Source organism: Atractosteus spatula, chromosome 1 (genome assembly GCF_055471065.1).
Source record: "Atractosteus spatula isolate fAtrSpa1 chromosome 1, fAtrSpa1.hap1, whole genome shotgun sequence".
Lineage (NCBI taxonomy): Eukaryota > Metazoa > Chordata > Actinopteri > Semionotiformes > Lepisosteidae > Atractosteus > Atractosteus spatula.
This window is the reverse complement of record NC_142706.1, coordinates 53,005,466-53,029,639: the sequence shown is the minus strand read 5'-3', so window position 1 is coordinate 53,029,639 and position 24,174 is coordinate 53,005,466. Positions and strand designations below refer to the sequence as shown.

The 24,174-nt window shown below is 37.6% G+C and overlaps 1 protein-coding gene across 2 annotated transcripts in view; it reads left to right on the top strand.

Moving 5' to 3' along the window:
- Nucleotides 1-24,174, top strand: part of nr3c2 (nuclear receptor subfamily 3, group C, member 2) — a 156,304-nt gene that overhangs the window by 125,189 nt on the left and 6,941 nt on the right. For both annotated transcript variants that reach the window (XM_088912592.1, XM_088912602.1), the window contains exons 7-8: nt 3,755-3,885; nt 17,925-18,082. In XM_088912592.1, the coding sequence (XP_088768718.1) occupies nt 3,755-3,885; nt 17,925-18,082 (289 nt within the window). The remainder of the gene's footprint in view (nt 1-3,754; nt 3,886-17,924; nt 18,083-24,174) is intronic.

The window sequence follows — 24,174 nt, the reverse complement described above, 5'->3', positions numbered from 1 at the left end:
AATACTGGGAGATTTCAATTTCTCACACACAAATAGGTTTATTGTGATGGGGAATGCAGAAATTGAAATCGATATGACTGAAAGAATTATAATAAAACCACTGGTAAATTGTGATTTTAAGATGGTAGTTGGTGGTGTACTGTACAGTGTACAGGTGGTGTACAGTTGCACCTATACGTCCTGGTTACCGGGTAGGTTTCTTTCTAAATGTAAAGCAAGCATTTTAGAATGAAAAATGCTGCGTAAATGCAAGGATCTTGTCTTATTTCTTATTATCAAAATCATTTAAATTTCAAAATATTGAGTCTAAATCTCAGCTGAAAAAAAGAGAATCTCTAGAAGAAAAAGACAGAAACAAATCACATAAGTTCAAAGCATTTGTTCTGTGCTACAATAATAAAAGAACAATAAAAGTGACTTAATATTAGAAGATAAAAAATAAGAAACATGCCAAATAAATATACAAAATAAGACATCGATAATATGCCACATACAAAGAACAATCCTTCATTTGTATTAGGTAATTTTAACATAACTGACACTGAGGTACTACAATGAGCTGGATGTGTTGCTGTGAATAAATTGCCAAAGCCTGATTATATTTTCCCAGTTTTACTTAAGGAAGGGATGCATGGCTAGGATATTTCAGCCCTCACCTGTGAGGATCGGTGCAGCACCTACAAAAGCAGATACAATATAACACCAATTTGTAAAGAGGGAGACAAAAGCCAGGATAAGCCAGGATATTGTAGACCACTCATTCTGAAGTTATGGAAATGATCGATCTGAACTAGGACAGTACTCGCCAAACTATTGAATCTCTTGGATTTGGAAATGGAAGACCTTGTTTTAGCATTGTAACAATCAATGAAGTCAGCAACAAGGACAGTTGATAACTCTAAAGCATATTAAATTATATATTTAAATTTCCAGAAATATTTTGATAAGCTCTCTCATAACATTAATTCAAATTGCAATTCAAATTCAAAAGCATAGGAATCCAAGGTAATATTGTATTACAGAACAATAATAGCACATCATGTTAAAAGACATACCCGCTAACTGGAGGGATGTAAGTAGGCAGTAGTAGTCTGCTGCAGGTATCCATTTTAAGCATATTGCTGTTTCTGGTCTGTCACTGATTTAGTTTCTGGTTATTTAAACTCAATTTCCAGATGATACAAAAACAGGGGAAACAAACACAGAAATAGTGGCAAGAGAATTGCAAAAAGACAAATTTGCGGATTTGGCCATACTGAACTAGTGACATTTAATATTTAACTTACACACAAAAAGTAGGAAAATCATGTAAAGTAGCACTTTACATATTGCATACAGTAGGTCATTTTAAGTTGTAGGAAACCACAAGTGCAACGGTTCTAAGTGCTTATGTTGACTGTCTTTATCAAGAAAGTGTGGGGAAGCAATTAAAAAGCAAACTGAATGTTTGGATATGTAGGAACAAGTGTAGAATTTAAATCACAGACGTTATGGTCAAGCTTTTCAATATGCTGGTAAGACCTCATTTGTGTTCAGTTTCTGTAAACATAACACAAAAAAGGATATTATAGCATTTTATATGGAGTCACTCTAGGAGACTAATTCACTCTCAGTATTGAAATAAGGACACAGCATCAGTTTTAAACTAAAAGAATTGACTTAGGACTGAGAATGAGAAACACAAAGAGTTGTGGGTATCTGGAATAAGCTTCCCAGCCAGGTGATTAAGTCACAAACTCTGGGCTCCTTCAAGAAGCAGCTGGATGAAATTGTAGGTTCCCTTAGTTACTAAACTGCCAAGCAAGCAAGATAGGATAAATAGCTTTCTCCCGTTGGCAGTTACTCTCATGTTTTTTTTCTATTCTTTTTTCAAATAAGAATTATGAATCACTGAAAAAATAAAGTTGTTTCTTCAAGGTCTAAGGCAAACCTGTCAGCTTTGCTTGTTTTGCTCTGCAGCAAAATGAGTTAATAACAAACATGACAGAACAAATTTACAGTGTCCAAAACAGAAACAGGTTGGCTTTTCCTGTTTAAAAACATCATCCTGATTATAAGACCATGATGTATTCTAGACAACAGAATTGTAAACTAATGGGACTAATTAAACTGTGAAACAACAGGTCATCAAACAGTTTTTTTTCTTTGCAATTAGAACATGCACAACATTATCATTCTGTTGTGCAGCAACGCAGAGTCCAGGGATTAGGCTAACTGTTTACACTGACAGAGCAAGAGTTTTCCTGTTTTTTTTTTCTTATGTAATAATGTGGCTTGTGGCATCAGAATTTAACATGATTGCTTTTAAGTCAGGCTGTTGGCTTATGTAAGACTGAATTTGTGGTTGACATTGCAGGGAGCTGAAGCCAAGGGTCATGCAAATCCATTGTACACAGCATCTGTAGGCCACATTTTAAAATGAACTTCACTTTGTGTTTAGAGGTTGTTGATTTTTCTTTTCTTTCTACAAAATGGTTGGGCTGTCCTGTGATATGGTACAGCTATGTGGTGTTTTGTGAGTCATTTCATGTGGACTTAGACAATCAGTTCAGAGTGAACAGCAGCTGAAGTGCAACATCTGCGTTTGGTTACCTAAAGTTTCTAGGCAATTTGCTTCTTAAGGTTTTATTTTAATCCTCGTACCCTTAACTGACAGGGCCTGTGTTTTTGCTGAACTGTAAAGCTTTCTTAAACTTGCATATAGGAAAGTGTACAAAAATAATATAACATTAAGTTTAAATTTCAGAAAATCACCTACAGCTTGCTATCGTATCCATAGCCAGTAGCCATATCACCCTGCAACTCACAACTGATAACCCAGTGAAGCTCAGCAGGTGTGAGCCTGGTCAGTACCTGGATGACAGACCTCCTGAGAAAAACTAAGGCTGCAGCTGGAAGTGGTGTTAGTGGGGCCAGTAGGGGCTACTCACCCTGCAGTCTGATGCCCCAGTATACTCACGGGGACATTATACTGTAAAAAAAGGCATAAAAAAAGTGTCTTCATCTTCTAGATGAGACGTAAAACTGAGGTCCTGACTCTCTGTGGTCATTAAAATGCTAGGGTGTTTCGTGTAAAGAGTAGGGGAGTTACCCCAGTGTCCTGGCCAAATTTCCTATTGGCCTTTACCAATCATGGCCTCCTAATAATCCCCATCTATAAATTGGCTTCATCACTTCAAGTGGTGAGCTTACCGCTGCACTATGGCATCGCATCATCCAGGAGGGTGCTGCATATTGTGGTGGAGGGGAGTCCAATTACCTGTAAAGCGCTTTGAGTGGAGTGTCCAGAAAAGCGCTATGCTAGTTTAAGGAATTCTTATTATTATTAATTATTATTAGTGGCAGTAGTATCAATAATGATCTGTAAATTAATTTAAAACTGAGAACAGGAGGCACTTCTTCAACCAGAGAGTTGTAGGAGTAGAAACAAGCTTCCCAACCACATTCTTAAAGCTGATACCCTGGCTTCTTTAAAAAAATAACTGGATGAGATCTTTGGATTAATTAACTAGTAACATCCAAACAGGCAAGATGGGCCGAATCGCCTTCTATTGTTTGTCAGATGTTCTTGTGACACATTTCTGGTAATACGTTTGGAAACTACATATGGAATGTCTTACAGTATACTTGGGATTTGTAGACCAGTGATTCTAAATAAACCCGTGCAGCATGGGCAGTGATAATGCTTTAATCGATGCAGTTATTTTTTTTTGCCAGCCTCTTCATATAAGCTCTTCCTCCTGTGGTCCCTCAGGGAGCGCATGCGGCAGTCAGCGATGTATGACCTGTGCCTGGGGATGCGCCATGTGAGCCAGGAGTTTGTGCGTCTGCAGCTGACCTACGAGGAGTTCCTGGCCATGAAGGTGCTCTTGCTGCTCAGCACAGGTGGGTCCTCTCGAGTGATCTTCGTCCAGTTGCCTCATGTCAGAAAGGCAGCACCTACAAAATGAAATAAATTCCAAAAATGTGTTTGTTTTTACAGCAAGCAGTTTATTTTGACAGAGAGTAAATGCAAAATGTTGAAGATCAGGGCTATCTTGTAACTATTTGGACCATACTGTACTTTCTACCATTGCGTTTGAATCTGCAATGGTATGGTTTCTTACTGGAAACCTTACGAGGCGCTGGGCACTGAGCTGGAAAGTAACAGCCTGTAAGAGAGGCATCTAGGTCTTTGTGAAGACAAGCGGAGAAGTGAGAGCTAGGGATGTGCTGTGCAAGCAGACAGAAGACGGACTGAAGAAGAATGCTGTCAAGAGGACGCATGGTTCTTTGTGACCTGCCACTTATATTGTGCAGCCCATTTTTTTCTTCTTTTTTAAAACATAGCTGGTTAAAAATGTACTCATTTTGTTTTAAAATTTGTCTTACATAGACTGAGCAATTGGAAGGTTAAAATTAAATGAAAAGAGCATAACAGAGAATGTAGGGTTTTGTAGCTGTTTGGAAGCTAGTGACCTTTAACATATTCAAAGAGTCTGAACCACAGTTTCTTAAGGTTGAAATTTAAATATGATTCGTAACAGCCTGGGACCACAAAGCATGTAGATTCTAGGTGAAGATGACATAGCTTTGATTATAGATGGAATTAACTTGCAATTAACCTTTGTAGAACATTTAATTGAGCTAAAAATGTGAGCCCTTGTGTTTTGAAAATAATGTAATACTTTTTTTTTTCAGTTGACCTTTAACAAAGCTTTATGAAATGTCTTTTACAGCCCTTGCCATTTGGCAAATGTAAGAGATGACTTTGCAATTTTCTGGATTGATTAGTGTTAGCCATTTATTAGGAGTGAAGCAAAGAATGAAAAAAACCTAAACCTTGGAACTGTCAGTACAATAAGGAAATGAAGGAGTAACAGATCATTTTTTTAAAAAGTGAATGTGATTAATATAAACAGAATAAAGCAAAGTCAATAGCTGAAAATGTAACAATTACAAGAACATAACAAATGTATGATGTTATAATATCATATAGTCTCTCTGTATCTGTATATTCATGATTGCATGGGTTATACTTGCTGCAGTGATGGAACTAAAATAGCTAGATAAATATAGTAAGTAAGCATTATCCTATTAATGCATAGAAGACAGCAGATTGCTGTTAAAGTAAGACCTCAGTTGTCATTCTGTTAAATACCTTTATGTGGTCAAATTCACTCTATTTTAGAGAAAGGTGCACAGTGAACATGAATGTTGTTTGATAAATAAAGGTTTTCACTTAATTATTATATTGTGAGTGGAAAGGGATCAAAACTGACATAGTTATGTTTGAGTACTGATAGTAGTTCCTGAAGATGATAATTTTGGAATGTAGTATTAACTGTGATATTACCAAGTATTAAATAGGATTTACAATTCAAGATGACTTGTATTTGTGTTTGTGTTATTTAATGCAATGTTAAAGTTCAGAAGACTCCAGGTGTCTTTTCCTTATTACCATGTCTTTGTTTGGAGAAACATCTTTTGGAGCCTTTCTCCTTTAACTGAAGCCAAAATCCTGACCTCGTGGCTGCAGGGGGAGCTGGTTTTCACTTTTCCGTGTTAAAATTTCAGTTGCTAATGGGTTGATCAGGATTCAGCGAAACTTTCAACCAAAACAAAGAAATCAGCACTGCTCTGTAAGCCTTTTATAGTCCATAGTCTTAAAATTAAGCTTCCAAAGAAAGGAGAGGTACAGTAGTCTAGATCTCTCCTTGTTTGAAATGCTTTGTGATAGGTAGAAACATTTATTAGAATTGACACATGGTATGGAATGCACTCATCTCTTGCAGAGGATATACTTTCCCAACATGCTGCTGGTCAAACTGAACACAATCATATTTGTGAAAGACTCTGCATGACATTTTCAAAGAATTTTCAGTGTTCTTTTGACTGAACATTTTTTTAATACCTGAAATAATCCAGCAATCAAGCAAAGAGTATTTCTTATCAGAAAGAATAGGATGCTTTAAAGTAAGTCAAGGATCTATCCATTTTCTAATTACTTTATCTAATACAGGGTCATGGATGTGCCGGAGCCTATCATGTCAAACAGTCAGTACAAGGCAGGAAACATCCTGGATGGAATGCCAGTCCATTGCCCGGTCTGTTCAGATACAACATTCAGAGAGGGACAGTTGTCCTAGAAGCCTATAGTTGGGGATCTAGTTATCCATTGATTGAAGAGAGAACATATTGCATATATCCGACAGGACCTTCAAAATGATGGGACTGCCCTTTGATCCTTAATACAGCTGGATAAAGGAGAGCGGACTTGATATTGTGCTCATATAAAACATTTTTGTTAGGTATCTGTATTTTTTATTGACTTTTGAAAGGTTGGGAAAAACAAGACCTTCATACCAAATCTCCCTTCAGTCTGGTGCACTTCTTAGGCCAAAGCAGCAGTGTTCCCCGTCCAGCTCCAAGTTTCCCTGATCTTCACCTAGATCTTGTATCCTGGGGATGTTTTCTTGTTAGACCTGATTGCGTCACCTGCTTCACTTCCCTTCGAACAGCTGAGAAAGCAAAAGTTGTTCTTTCTGTTCCTGTTCTTCATGTTATCAAGCTGGATATGGAGGTTTTCCACATTGGAAGTCTGTTTACCTTGATTTCAACACCATGAAATCGAGTGGAAATATCAGAGAGGCTGTCCTCCACTACTGTCCTAGATACCTTTGTAGTCGTTAGTCTACTCAGGTCTGCTGAATAATTCAGCACCATAGAAATATTTGCAATGTCTTTAGTGATTTCACCTTGGCAGAGTCTCATTCTTATTCCATTACAGACTTGGATAGTTGAGAGGTGGCTTTTGACTTGCTTATTTTCTGCAATGAAACACTCTGAGTGGTAAATTCAATGTCCTGTAGTGGTTTATTATGATTCAGCTATAATGTCACAATTTCTCTTTGTGGATTTGTCACACAGCTACATAACAAAACATAAAAATATGAATGGGTCTGCTTTCAGAAACAGAACAACAAGCAAGAAAACAAAGAGTAAAGAGAAAACAGTGGCTTGGAACTGTCACTAAATTTAAAAAAAAATAATTTGCCGCACATCAAAGGGATTCAGCTCTTATTTCATGTGGACAAAACCACGTAATACATCTGCCTTGTTTTTGCTGTTCCTTAGCCGCAGACATCTGGAGTCCTTCCAAAGAGGCCTGATGTGTTTAATAAGTCAAGTCAAGATCTGGCTCACCTCCAGGGGCTGGTGTTTTTCTTGACTCCTTCAAATAGGGGGTTGAAATTTGAAGGGAAGGGATAAATGCAAATAGATACTCCAAGTGCCTGCTTACAGACTATCTCAGAACTGGTGGTAGGACTTTGTGATAGGATAAATTATGTTTGTGGAATCCTGGGATATAGAAGTGGTATCTTGTATAGTTGTAATCCTGATCTGTTTCCATTTCATCATGGTAAAATTATGATATTGCTGTAGGGTACGTATTCCAGGTCATGGCAATTTCACATCAGCATTATTTAGGCCTTTTATCTGAAAGTTTTGTAGCCACCCCTTAACTGTCTTTTACAAAATATGAGAAATGGTGCAGTGCACAAGTCTTAGACATCATAGTCACAATCAATAGTTTTATATACAGTATATATGCTGTAAAGGAACAAGTAATAGGTTTATTCCATGCTGAAAAAAAGAAAGAGAACACAACGTTTTGGCCGTGGAGCCTTCTTCAGCCTTCTCCACACCTAAAGAAGGCTCCACGGCCGAAACGTTGTGTTCTCTTTCTTCTTTTTTTTCAGCATGGAATAAACCTATTACTTGTTCCTTTGCAGCCTACGCATGCTGACGCAGCTACCCACCTGAACTATATACTGTATACTGTATGTGTGTTGTGAACAATCAGCATTTTCTACAGAGATCCCAGTAATGTTTTCTATCATTCTAACAATTTTGACTGTTTTACTGTTATTAATAAACTTAAGTCTTGGTGAGAAGAAGCCAAGCTTTTCCTTTAGCAGTTTAATTCATATTGAATCATTCAGTAGTAAAAACACAAATGACACACATGTGGAGTCTACAAGAAATAGCATCTAATACAGATACTGTAGAGAGAACAAATACAGAAAAGGCTGGTGGAGTCTGGAGGAAGTTACCCAGCCACGCTGTTGAAGCCAGTATCTTGGCTTCTTTCAAGTAACAGCTGGATGAAATCCTCAGGTCATTTAACTAATAGCAACCAAATAAGCTAAATAGGCTGAGTTGCTTCTGCAAACTTGTAATATGTCTTATATTCTTATGGATGAGAATCCACAAAGTTTTAATCACAACAAGGTGCACTATATACTGTAGTCACTATGAAGTGTTGCAGTAGCTCATCCTTTATAGGTTGCTAAATCAAATCTCATGGACTAATTCTCAGGTGTTCCTTGTCAATAACATCACTTATTCCTCTCAATGAAACTAAAATATGCCTCAGGATTAACTATCTTAAATTCAAAATAGCTTAATTTTTTTAATTGTTCTTTATTACAGCTTGTGAGAGACCATTGTATATCTCCCTGGTATCCTCCTGGTCCAGTTTGCAGTATTCTGAGCTGCCGGAGGTGATGATTGAGTTCAGGATATTTTGCCATAGGATCTTTTTACTTTTAGGATCCCCCAGAATGCTGTCTTACCAAACACCAATGGTGTATTATTCTCAGTTACCTTGGAAAACAATTGAGGTAATGTTCATTCTCAGTAGTATCAATCACCTAAATACAAACTGAAAGACCTCATGGCGTTTTGTCATTTAAAAAATAAATGCATCCACACATTTGTCCCTTCTCCACCTTAACATCAAACCACAGGCCTAGAGAGTCCATAACTACTGTAAGGTCTAGTAAGGTGAATGGCATGTTCATCCTGTAAATGCATGGTTTTCTTTTTTGTTATTCTTACTGTATTAAACAAAAAGATGTACATTCTAAAAGGAACTTAACTGTATTTTGGGTGATAAAACAAAGTGCCCTTTAATAACTCCAGTTAGGTACAGTAGGTCAGCCCATGGGGGAATGGGGGGCTAGGGCCACCAGTTTTCTTTACCATCCAACACTGGAAGTGCATGTGATGTGGACAGCATCATGCTCCAGCCAGCCTATTACCCCCAGAAGGATTAACCCCCGGTACTCATTTGGAAAGCAGGCTGATTGGACCTGGGAGCCATCTGGAAGGAGTTAGAGCAAGATGCTCTACATCGCTTGCCCCTACCTGGGATTGAACCTGGGACCTGAGCTAGACGCCCTTGCCATCTGTGCTACCACAGCTCCAACTCCAAATTAGAGGAACAAAGTTAAGTTCCACATTAAGCTACTAATGAGCATATGCAGTTACCCATCCATTATCAGAAAATTACTATTCCGGTGAGGGCTCCAGCACGGCAGAGTCGGTTTCAGAAGCATAGGGCAGTGGGTGGAAATGAGTGCACATGCTAGTACAGTATGTCACGGGTCCAAAGAGAAAGGACAGTTTCAAATTCACCGTACAAACCTACAGCAGCTATCATGTCTTCCAGAAATGGGAGGAAACCGGAGAACCTGGTGTGATAATGTGATAATGCAGAGAATTTATGAACTCTGCATAGACAGAATTGAATCTAGTACCCTATTGCTATATGGTAACAATGCTATGTGCCATACCACTGTGATACTTAAATACTGTAGTTTCTCTCCAATGCCATTTCTTTCTGGTTTAGAGGACTATTTAAGCCATTACCTTTCCCCTCTTTTGATATTTTGAGCTACAGGTATAAAGCGATGCAATTTTTTTTTTCCGTTCTGATTTTAATGTCAAAACTAAGATCAATATTATAGATGTTGTGTTTGGTGCTCATACATAATTCATATTCATAAGAAATGTTTTGTCTTCTAAAAAAATGTAAATTATTAAAAAGATGTTCCGGTACTTGTTAGTTAAGAATTTAACACATGGCATTTGATGGCTCTTCTGGATTATCATGATGTTATTTATCAAAGTGCAGAAAAGGTATGTCTTTATAAACTGGATATAGTTTAACCTCTTAAATAATCTATGTAGATTTTTAACAGAGCTGTCATTATGAAGGGCATTTTTGTGTTTGCAGAAACGCAAGGGTGAACTTGACAGTCAATCCAATATCTTTAAAATAACACTTCAGATAAGGTTTTAAGAATGTAATTCTGGTAAAGCACTGCCAGATCAAAAATTGAGATAAAAATATGAGGTAGTTGCAATTTGCTGCATTTGAGAAAGTCTCTTGTGCACAATTTAAGATATAACATGTTTCAGATTTATTATGAGTTTGTGTTTGTTGTAAAGTCTAGATGGACAGGTGACTAAATGGACAGCCACATCTGTAAAAGCACGTCTGATCAATGTGTGAAACAAGTCTGATTGCTGTCTTCCTGTTTGGAAGCATTGTTGTACACAAGTGCAGATTCACTATGTAAGATGACTAAGAAAGTTGGTCATTATCTTCAGTAAATTGCTGTTTTCTCTTCTGACCACTTATTGAATGTGAGCAGTGTCTGATGAATAACTTCTTTTATGACCTTGTGTCTGTTAGATGTTTTGATCCATAAAAGACTTAAATACTGTACCACCAAGCTATCCTGATAACACAACCCTGATTTGCTGAACTTTCTTTTGCTCCATGAAATTTTAAATGGTTTAAGAAATTTTCTACTTCACTTATGGTAATTTCAGAGACATTGTTAATTATGTACTGTATGATAGTATTTATAGAATAAACTTTTAACACTAAATGTCCTCATATTCTCCATTAGTATTGCAGATCTTTGCCATCTTTCCTGTTAGATTTCCATGACTTTTATGTTAGGATAATTGTAGCTGTTTGGATTTCCTGATCAGTTGTTCTTCAGTTTTTAAGGTTTTTTAAGAGTTAAGGAGTAATTCCTTAATAATCATGTACAGTATAACATCATTATTTTGATCTTCTTCCATCTACAGTATATAGTTAATTTATGTTTGTAATTTTTTGTGATTAAATGGATAATGATGATTTTGGTCAAACCTGTTGTGTATTGGAGGTATATTTGCATGCTATACATAAATATTATGAGTCCTCTATAATCTTACACTACCTTTTTAAACCTATTCTAACACAGGGATGCAATGGTGCAGTGGTTAGCATTGTTGCTTCAAAATGCTTAGGTCCTGGGTTCAAATCCTGGGGTGCTATCTGTGTGGAGTCTGTATGTTCTCCCCTTCTTTGGTTTCCGCCCTCCACAGTCCAAAGATATACAGTACTGGTAGGTTAATTGGCTTCTGGAAAAAAAAAGTGTTTTTGTCTATGTGTACCCTGTGATACTGTATGATACCCTGGCAACCTGTTTAGAGTGTAGACAACCTTGTACCCATTTCTTGCAGAAATAGGGTCTGGCTCCCACATTACCTTGAATTGGATAAAGCCGTTAGGAAATGCATGGATGATAATTGAACCAGAGTGAAAACAATGTAAACTGTTAAATATTGCTCTAAGAAAGGTCATGTCTTGTTGAATGCTCTTCTAATTTCCTGTGAAAGTTCTACTTTTTTGGTATAAGAGAAGTTTCCAGTTATTCACAGACATTGCTCAAAGATTACTGTGTAATGCTTTTTTGGATTCACAGTAGTTGTCATGGCAACTCCTCGGTACATTAATAAGATTTGTTGTTGGCAGCAGCTATAAAAGTATTTTTTTGTAGTTGAGTTTATTATTTTATCTGTGAATATACTGTATGTAGGTATTAACTCTACATCTTACAACATAATTTGTATGAGGTGAGGGTGGGAGTTATCTTTTTAACCTCCCCTATATTACAGTATATACTGTAAGCTCACATTCACAGTTTTATATTGTTTGGAACATCAATACACTCTTAAGGTCCAATAAACTTTGTCTTAGATTACGCTATAAAGCTGTACCACAAGACAAATACAAATGTTACTGAATTTTTCCAAAGCAGCCCAACATCTCTATATTTTATAGTCCTTTGAAAGTAGCATTTACCTAGTCTTGTCATAGAGGTTACTTGCTCTCACACTAAATATTAAAAATATATATGTATAAAAAGTGTATCTAGTACTTTTATGCAGTACTTTCCAGCATTATAACATAATAATATCACTCTATTAACCCTTTACAATTTCTGGCATTAGGTATTATCTTTTCGCATACCCCAGCTTGCTCTCCATGAGACACACAGATAGGGAGAGAGCCTGGGGTCAGAGCACAGGTTCTGCCATTGTACAGCACCCCTGGAGCAGTTGGGGTTAAGGGCCTTGCTCAGGGGCCCAACAGAGTAGGATTCCTCTGCCAGACTGGGATTTGAACCGGCAACCTTCCAGCCACAGGCATAGATCCTTAGCCACAAAGCCACCGCACCGCTCAGAATGATCTACCTTATGTAATACCGCTCTCATATAAAATCATTTTGAGCATTTATGTTCTGATTTGATGCAATATCGGGTATTCTACAGTTCAGAATTACTTTCAAAATTAACCAAGACCAGGCAGATAAAAAAACAAAATTCACTTTCATTACACCTATTATTGTTCCTGGATCTAAAAAGGCTCTTCCTCTCCTTTGTGTGACACATATTATGAATTCAAATCTACTGCAACAATAAAAATAACAAATTAGTTTCATATATCATTTTAATTTTTTTCTGCTTTAAAATCCTGTAATTTTTTTTAATTATTTTTAGAGCTGTGTTAACAATTATGATAACTTAATTGTGATGAACCAAAAATCTAGAGCAAAGTACACCCACACTTGAAATTCAGGGAAATTCCTGTATTTACTGTACTCCAGTTATTTACAAGAAATGTAGATCAATTTCCTAATCTTGCAAACATTTGTGTTTGTCTATTTTATCAAGTCCTAACTAGCAGGGTACAGAAATCAACAGTCTGTATCCTAATACATGATAAAAGAGAGCCGTTTTACCACTTTACTGAAAAAAGATAATTATTGACCAGGTTAATGCCCTGCTTAAATTTAAAATAAATAAATGATGAATAGCTTGTGTGATGGTTATTTATTTTAGTAGGCAGGGGATTAGAAGAGGCGAGATTGAATTTGGGCAGTGAAGCAGCAGATTACAGGTTTTTAAACAGACTCATTTGTTGATTCAAGAAGGGTCAGTTAGCTGAGAGGCTGCCTTTTCTTGAATATTTTAGAGTTCCCAGTATTATCATCAGGCTTTGGCCTGCACAATGTAACCCATAAAATTAAGCAATTAACTTAGACCTTTCTATCTGGAAGTACTGGAGTGTGGCATAAGGGAGACTTCACCCTCATTAATGTGAAGGTCTTTCAGCTGTTATGAATTAGTGTGACAGACAGAGAAAGACCATTACCATTAACATTAGTGAAAATATACTACAGCAAAGAGAAGTGATTGTTATCTTTTTGTATTACTTATTCCCTTCCAAATCAAAGCTTCCTACAGTATAGTATTTTACCATGCTCCAAATATGAAAAATAACCCCACCTCTGTATTACAGTAATAACATAAACTATAATAGCAATAGTACAGGGACAGAAGATTTATTATTGTGTATGCCACCCTTGGCCTTCATGACAGCTGAAGACCTCAAAGAAATACCTGTACCAATCTGCCACGTTTTTAATGTGCAGCTGGAGGAATCCTGTACTATTCATCCCACAGCATGTTTCCTATTGCAGGAAGACAAACTGCTCTCTTTTTGCAGTCTGTTCTTGATTTGCTGCTCACTTACAGTGATATTTTAAGGCATTGGCTTAAGGACTCTGAGCATGCCTAGAAATATTTTTAGTGCTATTTCAGTATTAGACACATCAGTGGACATATCTGTGTGTTTGCTGGTCTCTGGGGTCAGTCCAGACATTTTGGGTTGTCTTTACTATATTTTTCATTATTCCACTTTGTCTCATTAGTGCCTCGTCTGTTTGTGTTGCGTATCATAAATTCTTCTTTTTCCATACAGTAATCTCTGGAGAGGAATTTCCTGCTGTCTTACAGTTAGTTGTATATTGTATGTGTTATGGAAAATGATTACCATTCCACGATAAAAGCTTATCTACTAAAAGGCAGTAGTTGACAACATTTAGCTGTTTTTCCTTTATATACCTTTGAACACATTTGCACTTTGCATATGGTCCAATCCATTAGTGCCAGTGTGAGGCTTGTTGTAATACTTTCAATAAAGGGAATGGTTGAAATTTGTACAGTACATTTTAACTTCTCAAAGTGTTTTGTACTCTACTACCTTATCTTCCCTCAGTTTATCCTATATTTTCCTCTTTTATCTTCCACTCAAATTACATTGAAAATGTGTTTTTGAGTAAGGTATTTTGAGCATTTTAAAGTGGGCCAAAAAACTTTGGTTTACTAATGTTTGAAATGTGATGTGAATGGAAAATCTGCCTCCTCCTCTTTCTGTCTTGCTTTGATAAATGTTAAATTTCCTTTAACATCCAGCAAAGCTGTTATAAATATCATATACTGTAAGATGCCTACAGTACATGTGTAAAAACAATCTTTTGAGAGGAAAAGAAAGAGAGAAAGAAAATAATAGACACTTCTTAAAGCCCTCTTCTGCCAAAAATGTGTAATAAGGAAAGTATCATTTTCAGCAATTGATAATGGTAACTTTTTAAAGACAATATCCTTCAGTACCTGGAGGCATACTTGTTAAAGTACAACACGTTATTTGGTTCACTTTCTATTTGGTTCACTTCCTGTGCCAGCCACTGTCTAATGACTTATAGTGCTTATTATGTGCTTATTATGTATGTAGATTTACACAGAATAAAAGTCAAGATAGAGCCACAAGCTCACTTAACACAGAAGAACATGTTTACAAAATAAATGGTGAATAATCATCTTATGGTTCCTTGAGAACAAGATTGAAAGTTAAAATTCTGCCATCTGTATACTTAGGGTGTAGATGTCAAGTGTTGATGTAATTGTTTTAAATGTTTGGAATTCCTTGGGGGCACAGTAGATTCCTCCCAGGTCTAAACACCTGGGTTTGATTCCAGCTAGGGACACCCTCTTTGTGGATTTTGTGTGCTCTTCCCCAAGCACTTGCAGGTTTCCCCTGGGTGCTCCAGTTGCCTTCCACATCCCATAGTCTGAGGACATGCTCCCAGATTAATTGGCATCTCTAAATTGCCACTGAATGCATGTGTGTGTGCCATACGATGAATGGGATACCGTATGGGATGTAGCCCCGCTTTGCAGTCCGGTACGTGACTGTCAGGCTGGGCTTCAGCTCACAACCGCCCTCTGAAGGATTAAGCAGCTAATGAAAATGGAAGGAATCATAAGTACTTGCATTTGCCTAGTGCTTTTCACTCTAAAGGACTTTGAAGTGCTTTGCATGTAGAAGGAAAACCTTTTCATACACTACTGAAGTGGATCACCCACCAAGCGCAGGCAGCTCCACTACACAACGAATCAGACAGAGAAGTGATTAAGAAATGTTTAGGGGGACCAGAAAGCCCAAGAATGGTTTTAGCCAGAACACCATGTTTAACAACACTCCTCTTAAACAAAGTGCCATAGAATTTTTACTGGATCACAAGTTGTCTGGACTTTGGTTTAACATCTAATTTGATGTTCAAACTGAACGCTTGTAAGGGTGAAAGAAGTTAAATAAGATGCAAATGTATCAGAATGAGGAAATAAAACAAGAGCTTTGTCTCACTACATGGCAAAATATCTCCTGAAACAATGTCAGCTCAATTATGGTTCACATCCATCATTTTAGTAGTTTGGTTAGACCCTAATGAATGCAATAATGGGATATATGTGCAGAGTATTTGGCGTGATTTGCCTAGATGATAAGCAGTGAGCTAGTGAGCTGCTGCAAGAGTGTACATGGGGTGGCGGGAGGGGTGTGAGAGACATACATGCAGGGAAGTCCTGGATGTGAGACTTGAGTAGAAGTGTCCAACATTAGGATCTAACCTTCCTCCTTAACTATTGTTATAAACTCCATTTTGTATTGAGGGTACAGGGTATGTGTTACGTCCCAGTGTGTGGTCCATGTGTGTTTTGTTGCTGTGTTCCATACTTCCCGACCTTAAATTTTCTCCCTCCCCCATTGGTCATCATCAATCATCATCATCTTCTCAGCCAATCAAAGTGCAGCTTATTTAGTATATAAGTTGGAGGTTTTCAGAATGAAGGGGCCTTTCGTTTGACTTCAGTCCCGCTCGGCTTAGCTTTAAAAAGTTTTGTTTCGCTTTTGGTTTTTGCTTCAACCTTTGTTGGTTTGCTGGTTTGTTGGTTTGTGTTTACCTCATACTTTCATTTGTTTGTTTTTGTTTATCATTTATTTTGCTATTACCTTGCCCTAATGTGTTATCAACCTCTGTGTTTTTTTGTACCCTGTTCCTGTTGTCTACTCTCATTTTCCCTTATTTGTATTCCTAGTTCACTTGTGTATTTGTGTGAACTTTTGTGTATAAGGTTAGTTTAGGTTGTCTGGTACATTCTGCACATGTAGTTGATTTTTGTATTAGTAACACTAGTTAGTACGGGTGAGTGCCGTTTGTCTTGTATGGTTTTGGATAGTCAGTGAAGGTTAACTAGGGCGTTTGAAGACACAGAAGACCATGTGTTTCGGGTTTTCTTTTGTAGTTAGGTCAGCTTCCCACACTTTCTTAGCCAGTTCCATTTTATTTGTTGTTTTCTTTTCTTTGGCACCACTCTAGTTCCCTACCCCTGTGTGTTGTTGTGTCTCATTACGTACCAGTCACTTATTCACCTTAAAATAATCACTTTTTGCACCACCCCTGGTTGTCATGCTTTCTACAGTAAGTCCCTCACCAGCACCCACCTGCATCCAAAAATTATCCTAAATGTTACACCTCTTTACCCCTAGACACTTGGGGTTGTAACAGTACTGTATGTCATGCCCAGGCTGACGGCAGCTCACAGTTCACAGTTTCCCCGGGAAATTGCAGCATTCCCCCCAAGTGATCACATTCGTCCCAGGGTTCTTAGAACATGCACGGGCCTTTCAATACGCCCATACCCTTATCAGTCAGGCACCCAGTCATCCAATTAATCACCCAGTTTACTCTTCCCTATTTAATCCCAGAAACACCAGTGGAAAGGAGCTCTTGACAACCTATGGTAGTGCAGCAATTAGTGCAGTTCCATGAGACGTGTTAGCAAATACTGTACCCTGAAAATCCTAAAAAGCCAGAAACCTCAAGATCGTAGACCTGGAATCATGATCCCTTAACCCATCTGTGTCCCGGACTAAAGCATCTGTGGTGGTGTTCTTACCTGCATGCTCCCAGCAGCTACAGTCTAATTGTCTAATTTGCTCCCCCCCCGCCCTCCCCAGTCGGCCAGAACTGTCCTCACTCCTCATTTCACTTCTGCTGTATTTGGTGAGTTCCAGCCCCTCCATCTTCAGCCCTTCCCGGAAAACCAACGAAACTCTCCAAGTCCTAGCATTTGGATCTTAGCCTGTTATTTCAGTGCTGCTGACCTGAGTTCACAGCCAAGTTGCAACAGGGTAGTAATTAGATTTTTTTATGTTTTTGGGATGGGATTGCTCTTTTGTGCAGCAATGTCATTTAATTGTAAAAATATCTTGACTTTTTTTACTGTAAAAGGAGATCTCGATTTCATTCTGTTAATAAATAATCCTTTTAAATTGAATAGTTCTAACTGTCCAACAACCTTTAGTCTTATTTTTCTACATAATAATTCAGTTTACAATTCATAGCATATTTCAGTAGAAGAAGGCTGTATTAAATTGTTATTTTGCTTTTTGGCCGGTTTATGCAGTTTTATTATTTAAGAGAAAAATATTGGCTCCCACACAATCCAAACATAGTTACAGTATCTTACTACTGCGTTGACATTTGCATATTGAAGTAAATAACTACAGTACAGTAGGTTAATCTGAAGAATGCAGTTTGTTTGATCAACTTGTTTTCTTAAATCCACAGTTCCCAAAGACGGTCTGAAAAACCAAGCAGCCTTTGAGGAAATGAGGTTGAACTACATAAAAGAACTCCGCCGATCAGTAGGAAAGTCCACCAGCAATTCTGGACAAACATGGCAAAGGTTTTTCCAGCTGACCAAACTACTAGATGCCATGCATGATGTAAGTAATAGGGGATTTACGATTATTGGTGTAATATTATCTGATCACTAAAAGGTCTTCAAAAGTAGATTAGATTTATAGCAATTCCATTGTATAGTAATTGTACAAATTAGTTACAGGCTCTGTGAGGGATGAAGATCTCTTGGTTTTCTAATATTTATTTTTTCTAGTTATTTAAAAAATAATTAGATTAAATAAATGTCAGAAACACATTACTTTTGTTTTTCAATTTTACACTAACAAAGGCAATTTTAGATAGTGTCTTCAGATGTCATGGTGCTTTTATTTTAAATTGTTTTTTTCTCTAAACTGTACAAACATTGTACAGCAAAACACTGAATATTTACACAAATTACAAGGTGCTTTCATTGCCTTAAATACCTTAAAGCTGAAAATAGTGATTCAGATGAGACTGTTTTCAGTTTTTATTATGCCTGTGGTCACAAAATATGCAACAAAAAATCTCTTTTGCAGATTTGACATGTTATGCTGAATAGTGGCCATATTCTGTAATTTGTCTGGGTACTCTACATGCTTTGGTGCAATGAGAAACTGAAGGTTCTGGAAGTCTAACATGTGGATTTGATTATGAATTTTATTTCCCTCATTAGACACATTATTAAACTCAGTAGGAAGTACAGTACATACTGCTGGTATACAGGCATATTTAAGGCTTTGGACGAACAGTTTTCAATTATTTTCCAGGAGAAGATATTTTTGCCAACCTTTTATTTACAGTACACCATTGGCTATATGGAATCTCTTGAAAAAATCAGTAGTATAATATAAATGGATGCAAATACAGTATTTTGTGTGTTTGGTGATTATTTTGGATTCTGTTTGCTTTTGTCTGCAAGCTCAAGGAATCTGTATTCGTTTCTTTTTGCTTCAGTTATGAAGTTCAAGCTAGCTTACACAGGAAGGCCCTGAAATGGTGTTCCATGCAAGAGCTCACTATGGCTCTGATTGGAAATACAGTATTTCTTTGAGTTGGTCAAGAGTGTTGCCTGCCTACAACCCCTCTCCTAAGGCTTCAGTCTATAGAAGCACATTATTCATTTGACAGAGACCTTGACGGTGAAGACAGAGTGATAAATGTATTATTAGTCTGCATGTTTTTTTGTTGGTGTGATTCAGGATTGGGGAATCAGTAAATACAGTAGTACTAAAGCCCAGCTGTATTAAGTGCAAAGTAGCCTAAATAAAAAGGAATCAGTATTCTGTGCCATCATTTGTGTGTGACATAAGGATAAAGTAATCTTCATTGGTATTCTGTGTGTTTATGTATGCATGACATAATTCCGAAACAGCAATTCACGTTTTTTTAAACTAGATGTATAACATAAATAATAAAAAAGAATAGAATTTCCATACAAATTAATTTGTACTAAAACAATGCTTTTCCAAATGTTATACTAAGTTGATTGAACTTCTTGAAAGTTGGTGTTAATATTTTTCACTACCAATCAAAAAAACAGTTTGCATGACAAGTTAACTCAGTCACCAATGAAATGTCAAAGCAGCATTTCTAGGTGATTTAAATTAGTAGCATACAGTGGGTATGTTCCATCAACCATAGTGGCAAAATATGCAGAAATCCCATTTTGATGATTATTCATCAAAGTATTGCTTAGTTATTTCTATACTGTATGAACAGAATTCTCCTGTATCATTCTCCTCTCATATAAAGCTAATAATATTATGATATTTATCAGTAACGTTTTGTAAGACATCATCTGCTTCTAAATAGCACTGTATAAGATCCAATTAATATATTGCCGATATATCCAAACCTCATCCCCCAATTAGGTTCTAAATGCTCTTCAATTACTGACCATAGTTTGGTTTCATTCCAGAGAATGCAGTTATGTGCACTAACTTAGCTATGCAGTAGGAATTGTTTTCTATCAGACCAAATAGAAGCTGTCGTCCACTCTAACAGATGGAAGGAATTCTAGGTGAAAATTCAGCAGTTTCTCTTAGTCAGTGGTACCAGTGCTGTAATCCTCCAAACAGTGAAAGAAATTACTGAGTTGATGCCGCGTAACAAGAGACCTTATTTTTTCATTTTAATGTGATTTATATCAAAAGAATGTCTGAACTTTTGCTAAAGTTCTTATTCTGATTTTACCCATAGTTACCCTAACCTGGATTAGGGTGGATTTTATGTACTGGATTACTCAAATATGTAAAAAAATCATCATACAAAACATAGTAGATGACATTAATGTGTTATATTAATAGCAAAACACTCTATATACATTATTCTGTACACACTGAATCCCACACCAACACCTAGTCTGTTTGGTAGTTAGTAGTTTATCATTCCAAGGATCTCATCCAGTCATTTCTTGAAAGAGGCCAGGGTATTGTCTTAACCAATATGGCTCGGTCACAGTTATCATAATTTAAAAACAGATATTTCTTCCAGATTCTGTGGCAGGACTCTTTGAATTGTTACACATAACACTGTTTTTTTCTCCAAGCTGTTAGAGTGCAAACGGTGCTGTCCCATGACTGTTTATGCACTCTGCAAGCACCCTGTCTATCTTTGCTTGGCCGAGTCGGGGAAGAGACTATGAAGCAGTGAACAAATCTGGGAAAAGGCGTTAGAGGTGTATGAAAGCGCTACATAATACAAAAGTATTCAGATAATTGCCGTCAACTGTACTCGTTTTGTAAAAAAGAGCAAAGTAAAAAAGTTTGATTTTAATGGGAGAGAGGGATACATTCATATTTTCAGAAACCCTGAGGACAGTATAGTGTTTTGAATTTTGTTTCAGTTCTGCACAGAGTCAATTCTGTTTTTATTATCACAGCAGTAAACTGCCCCTGACTTTTAATAGAATACTTTTCCAATTTTGCTGTCTTGTCAACAACATTTAAAATATTAAATAAAAATATGGAGTTGATTTTTGCATCAATTGTTGCACAAAACACAAATCAACTCGATATTGTACAGTATGTATATTTTATTGGATACAGAAAAAGTAAACAAAAGGCCCTACATATAAGAGGTGTATCCCTACTATTGGCACTCCCATGTCAAGCTGCGTAGGCTTGTATACATATTTACTTTGATCGATGTGTTATGGCTGGGAAATAACAGTATAGATTCCCAAAGTCATTATGTGGTTTCTTAGTGGCTGATATGCTCAGAGAGGGAGCAGAGAGAAGTCAGCCAAGAGGGTGTGCTTACCACAAATAGATGCCAGTAGACACGATTTTCTTGCCTTAAGTAAATTAGTAAATTGCATAATTCAGGTGTGTGATCAAGACAAATTAACAAGGAAAGGTTCCAGTTGGTAGAATTTATAACTCAGAAAAATGTATAGCAGAACATACTGTACCAGCATATACAGTATATGTGTATGCCACACTTGAATTTAATGTTTTTTGTACTGTATTGCATTGCATTGTATTGTTTATATTGATTACACATCATATATATATATACAGTATGTATAAGATGTGTACACATCTTATACAATTCACTGGATGTTTTCTGTACTGTGCTTCACACTATTTTTATTGTTGTCTCAGTGAGGCCAAGGGAAAATTTCCACTCTATGTGGACAGTAAAGGAGATTCTGAGTCTGGTGTACTCCAGCTGTCAAAGGGCTGTTGAATGCTAGTTACATAAAGCAGGAATGCCAGTGCTTGACAGACTTACAAAAAGTTGTGACGCACCATAGCTATGGCTTTTATAGGGGTGTTGAATGCAAGGGAAGCTATGTACTCCTGGTAGTTCTTTTAACTGAGGTGGAGAAATTATTACTTGGTATATTGACAAGATTTCTGACATTATATGATTACAACAGAAGCAAAGAAAGACAGAAATCATGCTACTCCAGGATTTGTCATGTTGTATATTCCCACACCTCACTGCCTAAAACCCCGGTAAAAATCTTAAAGTGTTGCTGCTTACTGTTCAAATTTGGGAGACAGGGTCAGAGTTTTTCAGTCTGTCCCCAGTGCTTACACTGAAACTAGCTTAGGGAAAGAACTAAGCATGCATGTCAAGAACATTGTTTTTTTTGCAGTGGTGAATATTCAGCAATTATTGAATTGAACATGTTCCCCTTCAGATCAAATTCAGATTTCAGATTTCTGTTTTGCATAACTTAAGTTGGTTTCTTTGATTTAGATAGGTCATCTATGATATTTTTAATGTGGAATAATAATTGGCATGTATATATTTTGGGTAGCACAATAGTGCAGTGGTTAGCATTGCTGAATCACAGCATTGGGTCCCTGTCCACAACACCTGCGGTGCTGTCTACTGTACATGGAGCTTGTATGTTCTCTCCGTGTTCACATATGTTTCCTCCCACAGTCCAAAGACATACCAGTAGGTTAATTGGCTTCTGGGAAAACTGGCTCTGAGAGGAGTGAGGGCATGTTTGTTTCTGTGTCTGCCCTGCGATGCACTGGCATCCCGTCCAGGGTGCCCGTTGTTTTCTGGGAGAGGCTCCATCTCCTTTTGCGACCCTGAATTGGATAAAGCACTGAAAATGGATCGATTGATGTCTTGATTTTTTCCTGCAGTTGTCTTAGGTCCTGAATAGAAATATCTAATCCAATTTTATTAATGGTAGGAGGGTTGATAATTTTAGAAGATTGCAGATTAATAAATTCAAATACGGAGTCAAAGTTAAAGTATTTGACCTCCAGCACAAACTGTACTAATAAGGGATACTGTATGTAGTGCAGTAGGGGCTGAAATCACATTTCCTTTTGTCTGCCTGTGTACCATCCACATAAAAAAGTATTCACAGAATTACATGGGTTACATCCGTGCACAGTGTAATTAGCAGGTAGTCCCTGAAATAAAAGCACATCAAGACAGATACTGTACTTTATTGATCCCGTGAGGGAAATTGCAGTGTACCAGCAGCTTAACACAGACAACACAGCAACAGTGTAACGAATGATACAATAATATTAATACAATACATACAATACAATCAGTACAGTGAGAAGTGCACTAAGAAGAGTTACTCACAGTCCAGAACACACAAAGAACAAACCAGAACAGAACAGTACACAGAAAAGTTGTATTGTACAATATAAATATAAATATAAATGTATTGCACAGGTCCCTGGCATATATTGTACAAAAACGGTTGTAAACGGGAAAAAGAAAAAGAACAGATATATCAGTTTACTGTTCTCCCCACACCACTCCACAAAGCTGCTGACCAGTCCTCTGTACTCCTCCTCCCGCCCACCCTTAATACATCCCACAATTGCAGAGTCATCTGAGAACTTCTGCAGGTGGCACGACTTTGAGTTGTATTTAAAGTCTGAAGGATAGAGGGTGAAGAGGAACGGAGAAAGAACTGTCCCCTGAGGAGCCCCTGTGTTACTTACTACCTCTCACAGACTATGGTCTGCTTGTCAGATAGTCAGTGATCTATGAGATCATGGAGGCACCGACTTGCATCTCCTCCAGCTTCCTCCTTAGAAGTAAGGGCTGGATAGTATTGAAGGCACTGGAGAAGTCGAAAAACATAATCCTTACAGTGTTGCCAGCCTTGTCCAGGTGTGAGTAGGCCCTTTGCAGCATGTAGATAATTGAATCCTCCACACTAACACTGGGCTGGTAGGCGAACTGATGAACTAACCAGGGGTCTCAGGTGGGATAAGACCAGCCTCTCCAGTGTCTTCATGACATGAGAAGTCAGCACAACTGGTCTGTAGTCACTGAGGACAGAGGGGCGCCCTTTCTTAGGTACTGGGACCAGGCATGATGTCTTCCAGAGCACAGGGACTTTCTCCAAGCGCAGGCTCAGGTTGAACAGTCACTGGAGCACTCCGCTCAGCTGATCAGCACAAGCCCTCAGAACTCTGGGACGGTCATATAATTAGAAATGTGCCTGGAAGGTCTTGTACTGTAAGTGTAACAAAGCTGAACTGAGCATTTTACAGAAGGGGTGTCACCCTCTTGAAAAATAGTGTAGAATTCTTCCAGGGAAGAAACCCCACTCTTGGAGTGTAGCAGGTTGGCTGTTGATTAGGGAGTGGCACTGTCTGCTCCATGTCCATGACTGTGATCGAATCCTGGCAGGGGCAGAGCACAGTTTCGCTCA